The sequence below is a fragment of the Pollicipes pollicipes genome, unplaced genomic scaffold (genome assembly GCF_011947565.3).
Source record: "Pollicipes pollicipes isolate AB1234 unplaced genomic scaffold, Ppol_2.1 Scaffold_6138;HRSCAF=7277_pilon_pilon_pilon, whole genome shotgun sequence".
NCBI classification, from domain to species: domain Eukaryota; kingdom Metazoa; phylum Arthropoda; class Thecostraca; order Pollicipedomorpha; family Pollicipedidae; genus Pollicipes; species Pollicipes pollicipes.
The window spans coordinates 34,949-55,713 of record NW_023596818.1 but is presented as its reverse complement, the minus strand read 5'-3'; the positions used below and the strand labels follow the sequence as shown (position 1 = coordinate 55,713).

Genomic DNA, 20,765 nt, shown 5'->3' with positions numbered 1-20,765 from the left:
ACGGGAGACGGGTGAGAGGAGTCACGACTGGTGCGGGGTGAGGCAGAGGACGGGAGACGGGTGAGAGGAGTCACGACTGGTGCGGGGTGAAGCAGAGGACGGGAGACGGGTGAGCGGAGTCACGACTGGTGCGGGGTGAGGCAGAGGACGGGAGACGGGTGAGAGGAGTCACGACTGGTGAGGGGTGAAGCGGAGGACGGGAGACGGGTGAGAGGAGTCACGACTGGTGAGGGGTGAAGCGGAGGACGGGAGACGGGTGAGAGGAGTCACGACTGGTGAGGGGTGAAGCGGAGGACGGGAGACGGGTGAGAGGAGTCACGACTGATGTGGAGGGAGACAGAGGACGGGAGACGGGTGAGAGGGGTCGTGACTGGTGTGGAGGGAGACAGAGGACGGGAGACGGGTGAGAGGGGTCGTGACTGGTGTGGAGGGAGACAGATGACTGGAGACGGGTGAGAGGAGCCACGACGGTGCACGGCGTCGTGTCCTTGCCGTCCGATGCACCGATGTGCCCGATGACCCAGACATTGCTGCTTTCTTAGTTGGTCATGGACCACAGACTAAGCACGCTGGCCGATATGGGTGAATCGTGAGCCTGAGGTATCGGCTGGCACCATTTGTAAGCCTGTCTGTTGCTGATTTTAATCATGGAGCGTTCAAATGATATGACGATGATAATGAGAGCTAACGGCCAGCCGAGACCGATCCAGGGAAACCAGAACCGATTCGGGCCAATTCGTGAAGTCCTAACGACACCCTGACAGGCAGACATGTTCGTGTGGTCGATACTACACCCGAACATGAGATCCATGCCCGGAGCATGGACGCCGAGCACTCCCCAGCAACCCAGAGTCGGGCTGAAATGTGCGACTAGCCAGGTCAGACAAATATTTGCGCTTCATTTCAAACTGTTGTGAATATGTGGTCAACTTTATATTTAGTGTCTATCCTCGGAACAGACTCGGGTTTGACCCAGACTTCTTTTGAGTCCACTCAGGACTGACTCACAGTCACAGGTTTGGGCATCCAATTCAGCTCCCGACTCAAATACGACTCAATTTCTTTTTGTTCGACTCAGATCAGGTTCATTGCTTGCGTGAAAGAATCTGACTCATGACCCATACAAGTTTCGAATCAAAAGTCTCATTCAATTAAATTGAAATATATATATATATATATATATATATATATATATATATATATAGGTAAAAAATTGCCTAGTAGCAAGTTTGTGGTTTGAACCTAGCAAAGAACACCTTTGCAGTGCAGCAAAGAACACCTTTCCTTTAACCTGTTACGAACCGGCTCTCTCAAGTCACAACTACAAAGTTAGCAGTACTTACAACCCAGACCCAGTATTGTACACACCATGCAATGAGGACTAGACTGCACTAAGCCTGACAGTTGGCAATCTCCACCCGAAAAATGAAGGCCAATTAATTACATGTACATGTAGGGAATCGAATTCCCCCTAGCCAGCACTAACCATGCCATCGGCAATGGCTAGTGCTGGCAATTCAGCAATTCAACATCAGATTCAATTCAGTTGCAATTCGTCAACGTCAGCAATTCGACATCAGATTGCAGTTCTTCCAACAATGATAAGGTGGCATGAGTCGCAAAGGTAACGCGGCTTTACCTACTTATCTGAACTTAATAATCATCACTAATTGCAACTGCATTTCTCACAGGCAAGCTCAGCAAAAATCCACTTCACACGACCAACGTCTTCTAGTCAGCAATTCACTGGACTGGACTGAACTGAACTGAAGCTCTGAGCAACTGAGCTAGAGATGGGCTAACAAAGGCGCCGACTGGTTTCCACCAAGATGCCTTAAACTCATCACGTCAGGTCCCTCTATGATGGGTCAGGAGTCACAACGGGCTTCCGCAATAAACAGGTATTAGACCGCTATGTTCCGCTTTACTCGCACTCTGAGACTACTTAAGTTGGAGGTCAAGGTCTCACAAGCTGCGTGTTGTATGGGGATAGTTATTGGTAATATCCCTGGAAGGTCACGTGTGACACACTATGCGCATATGACCCAAGGCCATTTTGGAGCCATACAACTTACTGACACAACATTGTTAGTAATGATCGACTAATGATTCAACTGAAGAAATTTACGAAGCATGTGTGACTCAGCTCATGACACAAAGCAACACAATTTCCTAGTTAGCCGATTCAGCGCACAAATTGACGAATTGACTCATGAATCGATTCATGATTCAGCCCGGGTCGAGCTGATTGAACTTATATATATATATATATATATATATATATATATATATATATATATATATATGTGTGTGTGTGTGTGTGTGTGTGTGTGTCTGTATATAAGTATACATGTGTATTATATATATGCGTATATTTTTACTACATCACGTCAGCAATTCACGTCCATCACGTATATATGTATATATATATATATATATATATATATATATATATATATATATATATATATATATATATATATATATATATGCGCCTAGTAGCAAGTTTGTGGTTATATATATATATTATATATATATATATATATATATATATATATATATATTTATATATTTGTATATATGTACGTATAGTTACATAGCACGCGCACGAGGCACGAGCTGCGCCCGTACCTCGGAGCGCCCCAAAGTACAGCTTGCGGCCACCATTACCGAGCAGACTGGACAGGTGTTCGTGATGGTTACAACCCGGCAGAAGTGTCGATGGGAGCCAACAGCAGCTTCCAGCAGCTCACACCTGCTCTGATGCCGGCCCGGTCCGCAAACACCGGCCGCCGATTCCTGCCGCACCAGCGCCACCACCGGCTGTCCGACGAGGTCATGTTTATGGCGGTGGAAAAACATGACATGAGTTTCGCCCGCTCCCCCCATCATTAATGAGGGGTCCGGATGTCGATCTGCGCACACCTTTGTCCCCCACCCCTTCCCGAACCCCGATAATGTCATCGACCAAACGCGCGTGCCGTAGTGCAGACTGCATCCGGCAGGTGGCAGGCGTGTCGATCACACTGCGTCACCGGCAGCGGGCCGTGTAATTTCACGGCGGCACGTGGTCGGCGGGCACCGGTCAGTCAGCACGTGATGAGCTGTCAGCCTGGCGCCGGTGGCCGTCCGGCCGTCCAGGGTGTGACACGCCCACAGCCGAGATGTGGGCCAGCCCCGCCTAACACTGGGAGCTCTGACCGCGGCAGTTGCCAGGAGCCGGATGTTTTTTTTACCATGGTTGGACCACACGACCAAGTGATGTTTGTGACATGTTTATGACACTCAAAAGCATATCATACATGGGAAGGTGAGTCCCTGTAAGCCACGTATCGTTAAGAGCTAAGATAGGTTGCGTTCCGCACGCAGATATTTTGCTATCAACATAACCATTTCACCTCCATGGCGGATGGACTCGCCGGCACAGCAAACCATCACGCATAGCGGCCACTGATTGCCGCAGCCTGATGATGTTGAGCATATAAAAATATCTATTCCCAATGAGTAGCATGTTAAAGAAACCTAATCTAACTGAAATGTCTGGGTTCACGATTTTTACGGCGGCTTTCTTGCTGTGAGCCGTCCGGTCCCTTCGCTCCAAATCGCCTGCGTACTTGATTTTGTCACGCGGCGAGCGGGGGTTCCGGTATCATAACAATGCCAACGCACCATCTGCACATGACGAAAAGCAACGCCTTTTAGAGGCACTCTGACGGGAAAAGCAAACGGCTAGAGAAAGGGAAGATACGGAAATTAGGGAGATAACGAAGCGTTCTGCTCAGATGATTCAAGCAGACTTTGTGGGCGAAACCTAACTTTTTAAACCTTATTTTCCCGACAAGGGTCACATTAACCCAAGGTGTTACTATTTGACAGCAGAAGTCTCCACCCTTCGACCTAGCGGTTTAAGGCTTGACGACTTTTCCTAAACGTTCAACGCACATGATCTGTCAATACATCAGCCCCCTGCACCATCCAGAGGCTTCTCTGGGAGAGGGTATGGAAAGGCATGTTGGGACAAATCACAGCCTGCTCAAGGCTGACGTGCCCCTCCACGGCCCCTTGGTTGAGCCTGGCCGCTGTGTGGCTGTCAGCTACAGCGCGATCAGCTGCATCGAGACCGATCGCATCCGGGTATGCGATACACGTTAGCTGCCAGGGGCGCCTCCAGGAGCAGTAATGGGTGGAGTTTGACCACGCATTGCCAAAGGCCCACGGAGACATTATAATCTTACAAGAAAAAACAATGCAAACCAGTCAATAACGGGATACATGCAACTCAAAAATATCGTAGGCACTCTAGCAGGAACCCGTGCGCAGGGGCGCCGCCAGGTGACAAGATTAGGAGGAGGCAGCGAACATTCACTTCGAGTTCCGACGTCACACGATATGGTGTAACGTCAAAGCTCGCTCTTGACAGTTTGCTAATATATTTTCCTCTTCCCTCTGCGGCTGCTTTTCTTGATGGTTTTTTGCCTTCTCTCCATAGCTTTTTTCATTTCCTCATTTTCTCACATTATGACTGTTGATCATGCAGATCGACGGTCATAATACCTCAGAGGCGAGTGCAGAGACAAACAAGGCTATATGGGCCGGCCGTACCGATGGGAGACAAACATGTTGATGCCGAGTTTTATGGCTTATGCTCTGAGGGTCTGTCCATCATTTCACCGTAATGTTGCGGATGTCCAACAAACCTAACAGGAGCATTACTCACCCTTTCCGGTAACCGATTTCAGAACACTTGAGCGATTTGTTTTGGCAGCAAACCTTGGCCGGATATTGCCTTAGTCCCTAAATAAGCACACCTTCGTCCACCATCAGTCAAAACAGCTGACCAGCGTCACCCCCTTTGCGGCATAATAAGCGACAGTATGAGTCATCGCATCCCTGATAACACTTAAATATCAAAACCTCATAACCTGCGCTTCTACTCTCTTAGGAACGTGCTTGAATCCACCATTGGCATATTCAGGACGCTAGTGTTTGGTAGGAATTCCATTTATTTACTATTTTCCTCACCTTGCCTCTACTATTCCACCCCTGTCCTGTCAAAGTGAGCGGGAAAGCTCAAGAAACCTTAAGCGAAGGTGAAGTTTGCTCTCTCAACTGTTCATTCCTGCACAGGCCAGGGACATAAAACAACGGATTACGTGCATAGTATGTTGCTCTATATGAATGCCTGAATCCCTTTTCTAGATTGACACGTCGTTTAGATCTGCTTAACAAACGTCATTGCAAAAATGGGTCCGATCGCGCCTTTGACAATACTTATAACCTTTACGTGCCGCGAGAGAGTCCGCGTCCAGAGAGCGTCCAGAGAGTGCTACGAGTTTTATCCCAGCGCCCTGGCTGAGATAAAACCGCGGGACAACAAAACAGGCCGGCAGACTTCGGCACCTCGGCGTCAGAATGATCCTCCCAGGATTCAACTGACCCCGTGTATGACTGAAGCGGAGCTCACCACACATTCGTAAGGTTAAGCTCTCGTACCGACCACCAGGACAGGTTAAGCCCAGCGATACTCGATACGATACGCGTCGTAAATGACAGCAGTGAGTTATCGTAGCATAGATGCAGCGCACAGCATGCTTGACTACCAGATCAACATGCCATTTATCAAGCCTCCGGTTTGACCTCCACATCGGGTCTGATCGTCCGGTTTCCTGTAGCAGTGAAAGGGGGCAAAATCAGTCACTCGTTGCGCCAGTTGTGGTGACACACGGGCCATTTTCGAGGCGCTTTGGATGCCGGGAGCAAACTAGAGGTAAAACCCTGGCCTTAAGAAGAACTATTTTATTCTGATAGCAGATATCATTGCGTGCCGTACTTGCAGACTGGGCTTTTTAAGCAAAACTCAAAGGCCGTTCTAAAGCCTGTTTTGGGTACGGAAGAACTTGAGCTCTCATGGGGGCTGAGCTGTTGCGTTAAAAATTATATCTCCAACAACGGGAAATAGAGTTAATTGCGTTCTCCGCACATTAGACCGATTGCAGTGGCTTCAACGTTCCATTCGCAAAGCTGTTTGGGCACTGTATATCTGTTTGTAAGATATTTATATAAGGCCGCGACCTAGGCTGGAAAGCGATCAGATTTTTCCCTACTTTCACTTGCCTGTATCTAAAAGAACGTGAGGCATTGTCGTCGAACTTAGCGGCCGCGGCAGCACCACGTCAATAGCCAATGAGCATCCACTGGAATGCCTTCCATAGCCGTTTTTGACGAGCCTGCTGGCTTACCCATGTGGTCCACACAGAAATCAGTCGCTCTAGTGCCGAAGAGCTGCGTCTTCACCAGCTGCCCAGAGGCGTTCAGCAGCCTGCTGCCCAGATACCATTTTCAGGGACGATGACAATTTGCATGAGGCGTTGCGCGGCGACCGTCACATCCCACAACTACCTGCAAACCTCACAAGAGCCTTGGGGACTCGCGTTTCCGTTTTCGAATGTTGTAATGTTCACAAAGCCATGATATAACGCAAACGACTGATGTCTGGACATCACCGGTGCTGATAAAGTTCTGACGGGTTCGAAAGAGGTCGCGGCCAAGTATTTCCGGAAATATTCGTTAATATTTCCGACCAGTTGCCCCAAACGGTTTCCATAATACCATTTCAGATCTGAGCAAAACTTGGTCTATGAGGCTATCTCGTGCATTGACCACGAATCTGAGGTCTTTGTCCCCGCACCCAACCATTTCCCGTCGGTTATGACGTCAGTAATGACGCAATAATGGAAATACCTTAAGCCAAATTATAACTTCGCAACCACAGCAGCTGTTCCATTGGAAATCGGCGATGTGTGGGCAATGCTATGCCCTGAACGGTGACATAAAGGAAAGTTAATTTTTGGCGCCAAGGTTGAATAACTATGCTTTTCCGCCACGACACAATTTCCTACTTTGATCGCACTTTTGGTTTGTTAAAAACCTCGATTTTCGGAATTTACGTTAAATTATTCATCGGAATTATCCTTAAAGGAGTAGAGACTCGCCATTCACCCGAACAGTGCGGATGCGATCACAACCGGGCGGACCGGCGCGGCGCGGCGCGGAGCTGCCGTCCGGCCAGCCCCGCGCGCTGCCCGGCCCCTGCCGGCCGGCGCCCCGCGCTGCCCGGCCCCTGCCGGCCGGCCGGCCCCGCGCTGCCCAGCCCCTGCTGGCCGGCCGGCCCCGCGCTGCCCAGCCCCTGCCGGCAGGCCGGCCCCGCGCGCTGCTCAGCCCCTGCCGGCCGGCGCCGCGCACTGCCCAGCCCCTGCTGGCCGGCCGGCCCCGCGCTGCCCAGCCCCTGCTGGCCGGCCGGCCCGGCGCGCTGCCCAGCCCCTGCCGACCGGCCCCGTGCGCTGCCCAGCTCCTGCCGGCCGGCCGGCCTGGCCCGCGCCGATGCTGCCGGCAGTGGTCGGCCCGCTCCCGCGCTTGTCCAGATGGACGTCTCCAGACGGCTGGAGTCATTGTTTGAAAGGCGATAGCATCACGGTTATCGGCCCTCTCCCTCACAGCCAATGACATCGGTCGTCTCAGCTGTCGCTCAGTTAGCGGCGTGAGCTTCGTCTGGATAGACGGTTCCACGTGGACAGGGATAATGAACCACCAATTTGCCGCAGAAGACAGGGCTTGCGTTGACTTGCTTAACCTGAAGCTTAAGGCGGCCAATAAAGAGCTGCAACCTGTCACCAAAAGGGTCATTGTTGGCGACCACCAGCTCCTGAGACTTGCACCAGTCAGTGACAAGGTGTGCGCAGAATGCTGCAAAGGAGGCCCCGATGAAGGGTGCTGAGGTCATTCATCTGCCACATACGACCTCGTCGACCAAAACCGGACCCGTCTTCGTCTGCCCATCTAGCTTGCTTGCACAGCCGGGCGCGTCAAATCTGCAGGATCCGTTACACCGGGGCCCAGGGTCAGCTCCATACAGCGGCCTTCCTGAACAACCACCAGCCTCCTCAGCAGCCATGCGTGTGGACCTTCAGCATCGGTCACGCAAATGCTAAATTCATTCGAAGACGCTCTTAACAGCCTGATCGCCCAGGAGGATCTGGGTGTATCATGACTGACATCGGAGAAACGCCGTTCTGTACTGCTGAACTGACAGCTGGTTTGCATCTGTCTGCTGCAAGGGAAATTCATGAAAAACCGTATCCAAGATTCAAGATTTACTGAAGATTAGACTACGTGATGAGGTATTCTTTTTTAATTGTCGTCTACGTTGAAAGGTTAATGCATCTGTGTCACGTCACTGGTAAGCGCGTAATCAATTTCGCACCAAAGTGACATTGGATAATGAACAAAATCAGAAATGTTGCCAATCGGATCTATAAATGTCCAAATCGAATAGATATCACATGACTGGAAAGGACACCCTGGGTTAAAGAGCGTCCTCCCGAAAATGTGCTGTTTTCTAAGTAACCTCAAACGACGCCAGATAATACAAAAGAAACGAGAGTCGGTGAAAGTAAAACATGGAAACAGCATTCTGTTTCATACGGGGCCGACATCGAGGAAAAAGACATGTAAACACACCTGTACATTGCACTGCACGACAAACTGATGGCGAATATTGTAAGCAAATTTTATCAACCATCCACACCATTCGCGACCAAACAACGCATTCTTTTACTGTGTCCAATGAAATCCAGAAAACTGCCTCCAGGTTTGGTGCCACGATCCACATGAGGAAAAGCACGCAAAACTTTGAATAAATTGACTGAGTTCTGACGGATCCGAAAATACATACGGCAGCTGTGCATACTGTAAAACTGTACGCACAACTTAAGTTGCTGGCATTTGTGTGAGCGATAACGAAGGTTCAGCTTCTCAAATAACTGCTGGGGAGGCTGCTGACTGTTCAGAAGACCGCTGTGCGGAGCTGACCCTGGACCCCGGTGTAACGGACCTGAAGATTTGAGGCACCCGGTGGTGGGAGCAAGCTCGACGGGCAGACGGAGACGGGTCCGGTTTGGTCGGCGAGCTCGTATGTGGCGGATGAATGACCTCGGCACCCTCCATCGGGCCTCCTTTTCTGCATTCTGCACATACCTTGTCACTGACCGGTGCAAGTCTCAGGAGCCGGTGGTCGCCAACAATGACTTTTTTTGGTGACAGGTCGCAGCTCTCTATTGGTCGCTTCAATCTTCAGGTTAAGCGGGTTAGCGCAAACCCTACCTTTGAATTGTATTGGCTCTTCATAATCACCGGCCATGTGGAACCATGTATTCGGACAAAGCTCACGCCGTTGACTGAGCCACAGAGACAGCTGGGGTGATCCATGACACGGGATGTGAGGGAGAAGGCCGATTACCGCTGCGCTCTCATATTTCAGGCAATGAATCAGTCCGTCTGGAGTCGTTCTTCTGGACCGGGACGGCAACTGACAGCTACCACCGGGAGCCAGCTACCGGCAACCGCCGGCAGCACCGGTGCCGGCCGATCTATGCTGTGACTGCAGAATAAGGGCCATTTGATGTAACAAATGGCATTTCCGCCATGACGTCATTTTCTGCATCATCATCAGCAGAAAACGACTATGCGCAGACGTCTAAAAGCTTTGAATTGGGACCAGAGAACGAAATAACATTCTCGTGATTTTTTTCAAGATATGATACGGTGGTATGCAAAATTACACATTTGGTGGGTGTGGAATGGCCGCGCCACAAATTGCACAAACTCGCAACCATAAGCGTACCAACCAGTACGGTCGATGGGCTCCGGATCCCTGTGGCTTGTGAGCAGACGCAGCTATTTCCGTGTGTTGATCATGTGAAATGGCACGAAAACAGGAGACCCAGTGACATTTGTAGTGTGCTTAGGACAACCATTTTTGTTGAATGGAAGATTAAATTGCACCACCACTTATAATCGGAGCAATATTGCTAGCAGAAGTGGACGTTCGCATCAAATGTAATCTATGAAACCAGTCATCTACCAGCCCAGTTTCAAATTACATGGCAACTGCGGCATATATGGGCATCCTTATTGTTTTTAAAATGGACGTTGGTACTTTCAGCCTGCCTGAAACGACGTTGTTCATCTCCTCATATGTGGCTCTCCTTGCATGGTACAAGAAAACCGCGAATTAGCTCCAAATCCATGGATTTTCCAAACTGTGATAAACTTTCAAGAGCAGTGGGGGACAGTACGCGAGTTTCCACAAATTTCCGACGGCTAGCGCCATCACATCCCGAACATACATCGCACCTGTACTTCCAAGCCTCGTTGTGAGATGGCGCTAAACGCGAAACATGGGCGCCGAGACACTCACTGGTGCTAGAGCCACGCCGGAAATCACTGCAGCCCACCCTGCCGCCCCAGTAGGCCCCACGAAAGATCTCCCTTCGACCTCCGGCCCAGACCGGTGTACATAACCATGTCGTAAAACGCGGCGGAGTACAGCGCAATGGAATGCGATGTAGTTCACCTGCCAGGGCGCTGTAGGCGTCATTTGCACCAGGTGGTTAGCCTTTGCACCCGGACTGCCCTCCCGACGCACCGTCTCATGCTCGGCCCCTGTGGTCCCCATCCGTACTACCATTTAGACACACCGTCTCATCCTCGGCCCTCGCATCCCTCCCCCATCCGTATTGCTCTTCCGACACACTGCCCCATCCTCGGCTCTCGCATCCCTCCCCCATCTGTACTGCTCTTCCGGCACCCTGCCTCTCCTCGGCCCCGCGATCCCCCTCCGTACTACCCTTTAGACACACCGTCTCATCCTCGGCCCTCGCATCCCTCCCCACATCCGTACTGCTCTTCAGACACCCTGCCTCATCCTCGGCCCCTGCATCCCTCCCCCATCCGTACTGCTCTTCCGACACACTGCCTCATCCTCGGCCCCCGCATCCCCCCCCCCCCCCCATCCGCACCGCTCTTCCGGCACACCGCCTCATCCCCGGCCTCGTGGCCCCCATGCGTACCGTTCTCCTGTAAGAGCGCCTAGCATACGTCTCGCACAGAGGTCCTTGGGCGGGGACGGGCAGGGAAATTGGACCTTCAGATCCGTCTGGTTCTGCCCCGCCGGTACCCGCTCCCCTTCATCCCGCATCACTGAAAGTTTCATGATTGCCGAGAGGGCTCTAATCCAAACGACCAAACCGGGCGAAGCCGCCTGCCGGCGCGGCTCGGTAGCGGACGCCTCCCGTGACGACCGCAGTCCTGCCCCGGATCTCATATCTCCCTCATGCCACAGCTCCCAAATGGACACCACTGACCGCAGTGGCTCTAATCGCAACCAACCCAAACCAGTTTTCGTACCGCTGGCTGTGGCATACCTTTCACGTGACGGCAGGAATAGCCCGTGGTTAGTGTAATGCAACGGACGCCGCGCCGCCATGACGTGAGCCCTGCTCCCCTGGCACGGCGCTGCGGCCGGCTGGACACGAGATTTTAATCCCGAGAGTATTATACGGTCTTACAGGGAGGGTCACATGCAAGTTGAGGCAGAACCGAGAGCATTTTTGTACACGTAACGAAGCAACTACTTGAGCGACATTAGCCCTATCCCAGATTCTGTAGACGCATTGTACTTCATTAATACTACCCACTACCTTTACCTGGAAAACGTTCAGTTTTCGTCGCCAGTCCACTGACGAGCAGGATCATCCTGCCACGGCGACGGAGCACGCTTGCATCAGCCAAGAAATGACCGCAGACCGCGGCGGGACAGCTCCACCGGGCGGACGTCACACCAACCTCTCCGCCTTCGGTCGGCGGTCTCGCACCCGCCGCCGCTCAAACGACGCCAACAAACAATTTTGATATATTTGACTGAAACACAACAAGGTCTGGGCCGAATCGGCCGCCAGTCTGTACATTGCATACGACGCCGCGGCCGCCGCCGCGCACACGCGTTAAATAATGAGTAAATTACGTACTTTCCCCGGCGGAGCTTCCGCCGAGCGTCGGCCGCCCCTTCCGACGCTGCGCACGCCGCGGCCGTCCATATCACACTGAAGTCACAGCACAGGGGGGCGCCCGCGCGCGGCGGGCCGCCGGGCCTCGCTACGAGTTGGACGAGGTGCTGACCACACCGGCGCCGCCAGAGTTGTTGGAGTTGCCGGCCGCCGTCTGCACGCTCGAGGCCGTCTGCGAGGGGGTGGAGGTGGAGGAGGCGGCAGCGGCCGCGGCAGCAGCGGCCACGCCGCCGCCGCCGCTCTGTCGCTTGCCGGCCGCCGGCTGCAGGTACGGGTGTTCGGCGAGCGAACGCACGCAGTACCGCTCCTCCTTGCGGTACTGCAGGCAGCAGCGGATGAACGCCTGCCGAGGAGGGCGCCACTGTCAGACCCGCCGGGCGCGCGGTGCGGCAGGGGGGGGGGGGAGGGGGGGACACGGCGGCGGTGCGGGTGCAGGCATGATCCCTGGCGAGTCGCAGGGAGGCTGGAGCGGGGGGGGGGGACGACGACGACACGGCGGCGGTGCGGGTGCAGACATGATCCCTGGCGAGACGCAGGGAGACGGGAGCGGTGCACGGGGGACGACACGGCAGCGGTACGGGTGCAGACATGATCCGCGGGTCACGCCCTCACGAGCCGCGGCGAGGCAACAGCGGAGAGCCGCCACCACAGCGGGAATACAACCCCAACAGAGCGCCTGCCGACCGGGGACACCCATTACCAGGTGCGTGCGGCACTTGTGATGGCGAGCCTAAGAAGAGCCACCGCCAGGGCGCGGGGGCGGCACAGCGCGGGCATACCAGACGGACGCTGCCCAGAGCACCCGGCCGCAGCACGCACCTTGGCTTCCGAGTTCACGGTGGGTTTGTTGGGGAAGTGCACGTCCTTGGCCTTCAGAATGATGTTCTCCTCTAGGATGGTTGCCTGAGATTGGTTGTGGCCGAACGGCTGAAAGGCACGCATCGGGTCAGTGGCATGCAAAGGTTCGCCTGAGACGCCCCAAGGCCCGACCGAAGCCTGCTGCATGCATCCGGCCAGCGTCAAGTGAGCGTAAACACAGCGGACTTTCCCACCTCAGGCAACCAGAAGACCTTGGGCGCCTATCTCTCCATGTCAGAACTGCGACCACGGACAATGCCGGACGCTTTGAGCACTTCAACACCATATTTGCACGATTTCTCGGCCTTGTTTTAACCCATTACTCCACCTGGCACGTCCAAGGCCGATTATCACCAGCCACAGAGCTCACAACACCCTTCTTGCCCTTTTTATGAGCTGTCCCACTCCGCTGAGAGGTAATGTCCTTTTTCAGAGCTCACAGCGTCCTCTTACTACCCCGGACGTTCACCCCGGCTGCATGCCGGGCTCCGGCGGGCCGACAGCCGTGTTGTACCCGCTTCCCGGCACCCGCCGCCAATCGCCTTAACTTCCCGCCGCAGGCGTCTGCCGCGCGTGCCGAACATTGTGATATCATGCCGGAAATCACGGGCCCTGCCAGCCAGCTACAGCCGCGCGGGGCCGGGTATACCCCGCGACGGCGCCATGGGCAAGCCCCACGGTGGCCGCGGAGAACGCCGGCGCGGAAGCTCACCTTCTTGCCGTACAGACACTGGTAGAAGATGATGCCCACGCTCCAGACGTCCACCTTGCTGGAGATCTTGGGCGGGTTCTTGCCGACGACGAAACACTCGGGCGGCAGGTACCTGCGGACGGCACCGCACCGTCAGAGAGGCGGGGCAGGGGGCGGGAGCGAGAGGCGCCAGAGCGACGCCCGACTGTCAGAGGTGGCCACACCGCCGGCTGGTGATAAGTAGCGCCCAAGGACGCACAGCACGGCTCATGATACACAGAGGCCACCTCTCAAACAAGGGAGCCAGTGGGCAGGAGTGTCCGACAGGAGTACCCAGCCGGAGGAGTCCACCGACAGGAGTGTCCGACAGGAGTGCCCAGCCGGAGGAGTCCATCGGCAGGAGTGTCCGACAGGAGTGCCCAGCCGGAGGAGTCCATCGGCAGGAGTGTCCAACAGGAGTGCCCAGCCGGAGGAGTCCACCGACATGAGTGTCCGACAGGAGTGCCCAGCCGGAGGAGTCCACCGACAGGAGTGTCCGACCACCGGGCCGTGGGTTACAGTGGAGTTCACAACCGCAGCTAGCGACACGGCGCGACCCCGCCGCCGCGCGCTGGCCGGAGGGTCCCCGGTACATCGCCAGGGTGAGTCACGGCATGCGCTGACACATCGGTGGCAGACCAGGACAGCGCGGCGCTGGGATGCAGAGCTGAGGTCTTCGCCATCAGGGCACAGCGCCACGCACGAGACCGCGGTAGCATAAACCAACCGACATGGAGCCCACGGCACCCCGCCACGGTCTGTGGGCGCCATGCCAGGAGGGCCCGGCGCCATGTCACCAGGCTGGGCCCCACGTCAGAGCCTGGAGGGCCATGTCGCGGGGCCTTGGTGCGCCATGTCGCCGGGCACGGCGCCATGCCAGAGGGTCCAGCCGTGCCGGTACGTACCAGTAGGTGCCGGCGCCCTGCGAGGTCAGGTCCATGCCGTGCTCGGGGTTGTAGTTGTCGTCGTCCATCACCTTGCTGAGCCCGAAGTCGGTGATCTTCACCTCGCCCAGAACGTCGCCGTCCACCAGCAGAATGTTACCTGCGGTCACAGGTCCAGGTCACGCTTGGAGGCAAGGACACAAGATGTGTCAAGGACGAATACCACGCTGAGGAATGGGCCAACGTCACGTCTAGTGCGATGCAACCAAGGAAATTGGTCGGCACCACGTCCCACAAGGAATGACGCAAAAGTCACGGTAATGCCGACGTTTGGCGAATGCTACAGCACCGGACCCGGAAGGACATCTGACCCACAAACTAGCGGTCTAATGCCTCGGAAACTAAACATAGACTTACACCGTGCTTACACATCGAGCCAACCACAAATCCCGACTCAGAACAAACACCTATTGGCGGGCGGCAATAGGCCGTAACGCCGCGTCCCAAGCCAGCGGTGACTCGGTGACGCCACATCCGGGAGCGTGACAAGTGACGCCGTCACGCGCCCGTCACCCCGCCCTTCGCCGAGCAAATCGACGCTTATCACCCCCGCCGTCGGTGCCGACAGGGCTACAGTGGCGGCCGCCGACCGGCCTCCGTCACCGGTCGGCGCCCCCCGCTGTCGGCCTTCGTCGGCGCTCGCCGCCCGCTCCGCCACTAGCGTTACTCCGGCGCGGCCGTGACGGGCGAGGGGTGACGGTTCCCCGCGGCGGTCGCCCGGCGGCGCGCCGCCACGCTCACCGGGCTTCAGGTCGTAGTGGATGACCGGCGGGTGGATGCTGTTGAGGTACTTGAGCGCCGACACCACCTGCATGATGATGGAGCGCGCCTCCCGCTCGCCGATCACCTTGTGCTGCCGGGCAGGGGGAGGGGGAGGGGGAGGGGGCGTCAGGCGACGGCGGACAGCTGGCGTCCACACCTGTACACCTCGCTCTCGGACTGCCCGGCCACGGGGCGGAGACGGTCCGGGAGCGAACGGAACGCGTCGACACCCGCTCCCACACCCTCCCGCCGCGCCAGGTCACCGGGCAGAACTCGTGTCGGGTTAGGGGACTTGCCGGCGCCCGCCGCCGAGCAGAGCTCGTGTCGGGTCAGGGGACTTGCCGGCGCCCGCCGCCGAGCAGAGCTCGTGTCGGGTCAGGGGACTTGCCGGCGCCCGCCGCCGAGCAGAGCTCGTGTCGGGTCAGGGGACCTGCCGGCGCCCGCCGCCGAGCAGAGCTCGTGTCGGGTCAGGGGACCTGCCGGCGCCCGCCGCCGAGCAGAGCTCGTGTCGGGTCAGGGGACCTGCCGGCGCCCGCCGCCGAGCAGAGCTCGTGTCGGGTCCGGGGACCTGCCGGCGCTCGCCGCAGAGCGGAGCTCGTGTCGGGTCCGGGGACCTGCCGGCGCCCGCCGCCCGCCCGCAGCCGGCGCCCCCGTCCGGCCACGCCGGCTGCCTCACCTGCTTCAGGTAGAAGTCGAGATCGTGGCCCGAGCAGTACTCCATGACCGTGCAGAACGAGTTGGAGTCGATCTCAAAAGCGTCGTAGTGCTCCACCACCCGCGGGTGATTCAGCGTCCGGTGAATGTTGTACTCCCGAAGCGCGTGCTTGATGTAGTTGGCTTTCTTGTCGTCCTTCCAGTCCTTGTTCAGCTGGTGCACCTTACACGCCACGTACCGCTGCTTCTTGAGGTCGAACGCCTGGGGGGAGGGGGGACGCGCCGTCAGCACTGTGACGTCATCTGGTGAGCTCCCAGGGGCTTCGACTACGTCTTACCCCCACAGTTAACACCGCCTTGTTCACAGGCTTTTCCCAATGCAGGCGACGCGAAAGCTAACGATGGAAAGTCTGCTGGCCCGATTCCAAGGCCGATTCTTCACGATGCAAAAAATGAGCACCTGCCCCGGCGAAGCTCACCCTCCACACTTCACACGTCCCCGAGATGCCTTCGGCAGCGTCGTGACATTCTGTCGACACACGGCGCAGCGCCCCAAACTTGCCGAGTTAAATCCCACATGCCACACAGCCGTCGCAAAAATCTGCCGTTTTTAGGCGACACGACGCATGTAGCGCAACAACTCCAGCTTCCATACAAACACGGCCGACATTTCGCGCTACCACATCGCCGAACCACAGCTGCAGTCGTGAGTCACGGCCCCGAACAAACCGACCAGCCCGCCAGCCGGGCCAGCGGACCGCGACCCCAACACAGCGGGCGGCTAGCGTCGGCTCGGCTCGGCTCGGCGACCCCCCCACTCTCCTCCCCCGCCCCCGCCACGCACCTTGTGCACCTCGGAGAAGCCGCCCTTGCCCAGCAGCTGGATGAAGAGGTAGCGGTCGTGCAGCACCACGTGGTTGTTGAAGCGCGACTGGTCCTCGTTGTGGATGCGCTTCAGCTCGCGGATGTGCAGGTTGCGCTCACGCTCCAGCTTCTCCATCTCCAGCGTCAGGTCCGTGTCCTCCTTCTTGAGCGAGGCCTGCCGCAGCTGGCGGCAAAGGCGAACGACGCCGGTCACTTGATGATTCGGGCTTTAGAGCGCACCGACTACCCCGACTACACAGACGACGTGGGGAGCGACGACGGGCGCCGCAGCGTGTGTGCCGCGTGCGGCGGTCACTCGTTTGAACGTGCGCTTTGGAAACGTGGTCTGTTGGGTTGTGTGGGCAACGCTATACAACGCTCGTCGGAGCTAAGCAGACGGCGTGGACGAGGAGACAGGAGATCGCAGGCAATGCCGGCAACTACAGGACTGCGGTCCACAACTCTCTCGCTCGTCGATTCAGACGGCTCCCTCCCAGCCCAACTTCTCCCCTGAAGCGAGCCACGCTGACGACTAGCGCCGCTCACCAGCCGTCACCAGCACAGCGGCCGGGGTCGGCGGGCGCCGCTGGGCAGCCCATCTTCGACACGGCGGCAGGCGGCCCGTCACCGCAGGCGAGGCGACATCTGCCGCCGGCGCGGAAAACGGTGCGCCGCCGGGCCGTCGGCGCGCGCGCCGGCCGACCTTCGACCTCGGTCGGACCCCGGTCACACGGCCCGCCGTGACCCACATGCAGCCGCTGCGGGCCCCATTCGGCACGCTCTGAAGTCGGGGCGGCGCCGTGACGTCACGCAATCCGATTAGCGGCGGCGCGACTTCGGGCACGGTGCGGACGGACGGCGAGCAAACGGCACGGCCAGGGGCGTGCACAGGACCTGCCGGCTGACAGATCGCGCCGACGACGGCGGACGACAGCCATGGGCAGGGGCGTGCACAGGGCGCGTTGATGCGAACGGACGTAACAGAAGTTCCGGTATCTGGTCTTCAAGGAGCTCTATCTTGGTGCTCGGCCCACGCCAGCACCATTCCTGCACAAATCTGACGGCATATCGCAGCTGAGTGGGCAACCCGGACGTGAATGCAGTGCTTGCTGTCCGCTCAAGCAGTCCGGCACAGCTGCGCGATGGCCCAGCGAGCGACGTATCCATAACAACGCCGCACCGGGCCGTTACCATGGCGACACCACGCCCGGCGCAAGTGTGCCGGGCGACTATCATCGTCGTGAGCGCCGGACCGACCGTGATCCGGCCGTGTGGCGCCGGTTCACGGCGTCTGGACACGGCTTTCCGGCGGGCGGCTTTCTCCGCGCGCGGCGTCGGCGGCGCCACGGCCGGCCCTGCCCGAGCGTGGCGCGAGCCCGGCGCCGCCCTCAGCGCCGGGCCCTCACGCGGCCGGGCCGTCAGTGCTGGCGCCGAGCCGGCCGCGGCCCGGCCGCGTCCGGCAGCCGCCAGCACGCCGCCGGCAGCCAGCCGTCTCCGGAGCTGGCACCACGCGGCCCTATTGATCGGCGCTCGGCTGCGCTCAACATTACCCCGACGCCGGCCCAACACCGCCCACCGGCCTGACGTGGCGACGGAGCCGCCAGGGGGGGGGGGGGGGGATGGGAGCGACGCGCCGCCCGGCCACCGTGCAGCGTCCCGGGCGGCGCCGCGGCCGACTCCCAGCCCCTGGCGGCCGTCCCGGGCAGCGCGGCGCTCGTCGTCCGTGGCGTCCGTTGTCCGTCCGACCACTCGTGTCGTCTTTAAGGGGGGAGCCGGCCCTGTCGCGCGGCACCGTCCTCACAACAAGCAAGCAGGGATGTTTCCTGCGAGAGGGGACGTCCTCATGACCGCGGTCCGTCCTCACGAGCGAGGACCGTCCTCACGACCGGGGTCCGTCCTCATGAGCGGGGATAGTCCTCACGGAGAGCGGGGACAATCCTTGCAGCGAACAGGGACGGAATCTTACGCAGGGAACGGCGACGCGCCGGCCGAACCGCGGCGGCGGCGGCGGCGGCGGGCCGACCTGGCCGTGAGCCAGCGCTTCGCCGGCCGACGCCGGCCGCCGGTGGGCACCTTGACCCGTTAACACCGTCCGGGTGCATCGAGTGCCGCCGGCCCGGCTGCCCGGCCGCCCGACTCCGGGCCGGCGACGGCACAGGCGCCGCGCTAATTGCAGCCCCGGTCCAGGGACGCCGCCAGCGCTGGCACATGCTGAGTGACGGAGCCTCGACACCGCTCCGTCCCGCGGCCCAGGTCTTCACACGGCAGCCTCGCACGCCGGCCGTGACACTGGGCCGCCAGGTAATCCGTTCGGCGGACTCGAGCCCCCGCTGATCACTTGGTATGGTAAGCGTGCTGCCACACTGCAGTATTCGGGCCCAGCTTTGCCCGACGTCTATCCCGCCCAGTCGCCGGCCGCCCCAGCGCTACCGACACCTCGCTGTGCGCATTACGCCCTCAGAATCGATGCACCCAAAGGACCGCCAACACCCCGCGCCTTGATGGACGATATGTGAGCGAAGATGTACCTTAAAACACCAAACACTATCATCAGCCTAGGTGTTTATGCTGATGTCATCAGCCTAGGCACAACTCTAGTGACCCCTCTCTGTGTGACACATGACGCGCCCAAAGCAACCACTGACAATGCCGTCTGATAGGCTGTTTTGCTGCGCGTTACGCTGTTGCGGCCACCAGCATCCCCACGTCTGCCCCGAGGCCCGCAGCCGGGGTCCTATCCCGGGCTCCGATGCGTTAAGCACCGCCTACGACCATCACTAAATCACCAAACACGCCCACGCCCCCACCGTGATGGGCACCGCACAATCTTCCACACGTGCCATAAATCACCGCCTGCCGCCGCGACAGCTCGCGCCTGGCTGGGCCCGAGCCGACACTCGACGCGCCCTCCCAGCACCGCCACCGCCGACGCGGAGGGCGCGGCGCCGCCCACCCCGCGTCACGCGCCCTCTAGCACCGCCACCGCCGGAGCGGAGGGCGCGGCGCCACCCACCCCCGCGTCACGCGCCCTCCCAGCACCGCCACCGCCGGAGCGGAGGGCGCGGCGCCACCCACCCCGCGACACGCGCCCTCCCAGCACCGCCACAGCACCGCCACCGCCACCGCCGACGCGGAGGGCGCCGCGCCACCCACCCCGCGTCACGCGCCCTCCAGCACCGCCACCGCCGGAGCGGAGGGCACGGTGCCACCCAACCCGCGTCACGCGCCCGCAGCGCCCCAGCACCGGCCGGCGTACCTTGATGATTTCGTCCGCCTCGTAATACTCCTGGCCGCTGAGACGGCCGGGGTCCTCGGGCCGCACGAACTCGCCGCCGTTCTGCTGGGCCGTGCCGGCGCCGCCGCCGCGCTTCCGCGCGCTCTCGGCGCTCGTCGGCTTCCGCTTGGCCAGCAGCTTCTTCTGGCGGTCGAGCTCCTCCCGGGAGGCGGACAGGTCCTCCATCCTCCTGCGGCGACGGCGGCGTCAGACCCGCACCGGGAGCGCGGCGAGGACACGCGCAGCGCGGTGGGGACATGCGCAGCGCGGCGGGGACGTGCGCAGCGCGGCAGGGACGCGCGGTTCAGGTCGGTCGCTGGATTGGTAGGGACGGCGGCGACTCAGGCCATTTGAGGAGAGTGCTTCATTTTACAGCGCCAATGCGGAGGGGGGGGGGGGGGGGGGTAGCGGCGAAACACCAGGCTACCTTGGCTGTGAGGGATATGGAGACGGGCGTAGAAGAAGGCGGGAGGTGAGCATTGCACAGCGCGGAAAAGGACAGAAATGTAGCGGTCGGGGACGAGGGCGACGCGGTACGAATAGTGCCACATAGGTGACATGGTACGGACAATATAGCGGGGAGACACCGGCACGGACCGTGTGAGATCGATGATGAAGTCAGTACGGGGATGTGCTTCAGTATGTTGGCTACAGGCTGGGTTGTGAATCAGATGATGATAACGCATGCATCGTGCAGAGTGGGCGGCAGATTACCACAGGCCATCATAGAACGAGGAAGCGAATGCCATTCTGAATGTAGCGATATAGCCACATCG

The 20,765-nt window shown here is 58.5% G+C and overlaps 1 protein-coding gene across 1 annotated transcript in view; it reads right to left on the bottom strand.

Moving 5' to 3' along the window:
• Positions 1-11,734: 11,734 nt before the first annotated feature.
• Positions 11,735-20,765, bottom strand: part of LOC119105720 (serine/threonine-protein kinase tousled-like 2) — a 36,289-nt gene continuing 27,258 nt past the window's right edge. Inside the window, exons 9-16 of the mRNA XM_037229200.1 lie at positions 19,972-20,179; positions 16,696-16,899; positions 15,874-16,113; positions 15,177-15,288; positions 14,397-14,535; positions 13,474-13,585; positions 12,723-12,830; positions 11,735-12,246 (exon numbers count right to left, since the gene is read on the bottom strand). Of these exons, the coding sequence (XP_037085095.1) occupies positions 11,992-12,246; positions 12,723-12,830; positions 13,474-13,585; positions 14,397-14,535; positions 15,177-15,288; positions 15,874-16,113; positions 16,696-16,899; positions 19,972-20,179 (1,378 nt within the window). The 3' untranslated portion in view covers positions 11,735-11,991. The remainder of the gene's footprint in view (positions 12,247-12,722; positions 12,831-13,473; positions 13,586-14,396; positions 14,536-15,176; positions 15,289-15,873; positions 16,114-16,695; positions 16,900-19,971; positions 20,180-20,765) is intronic.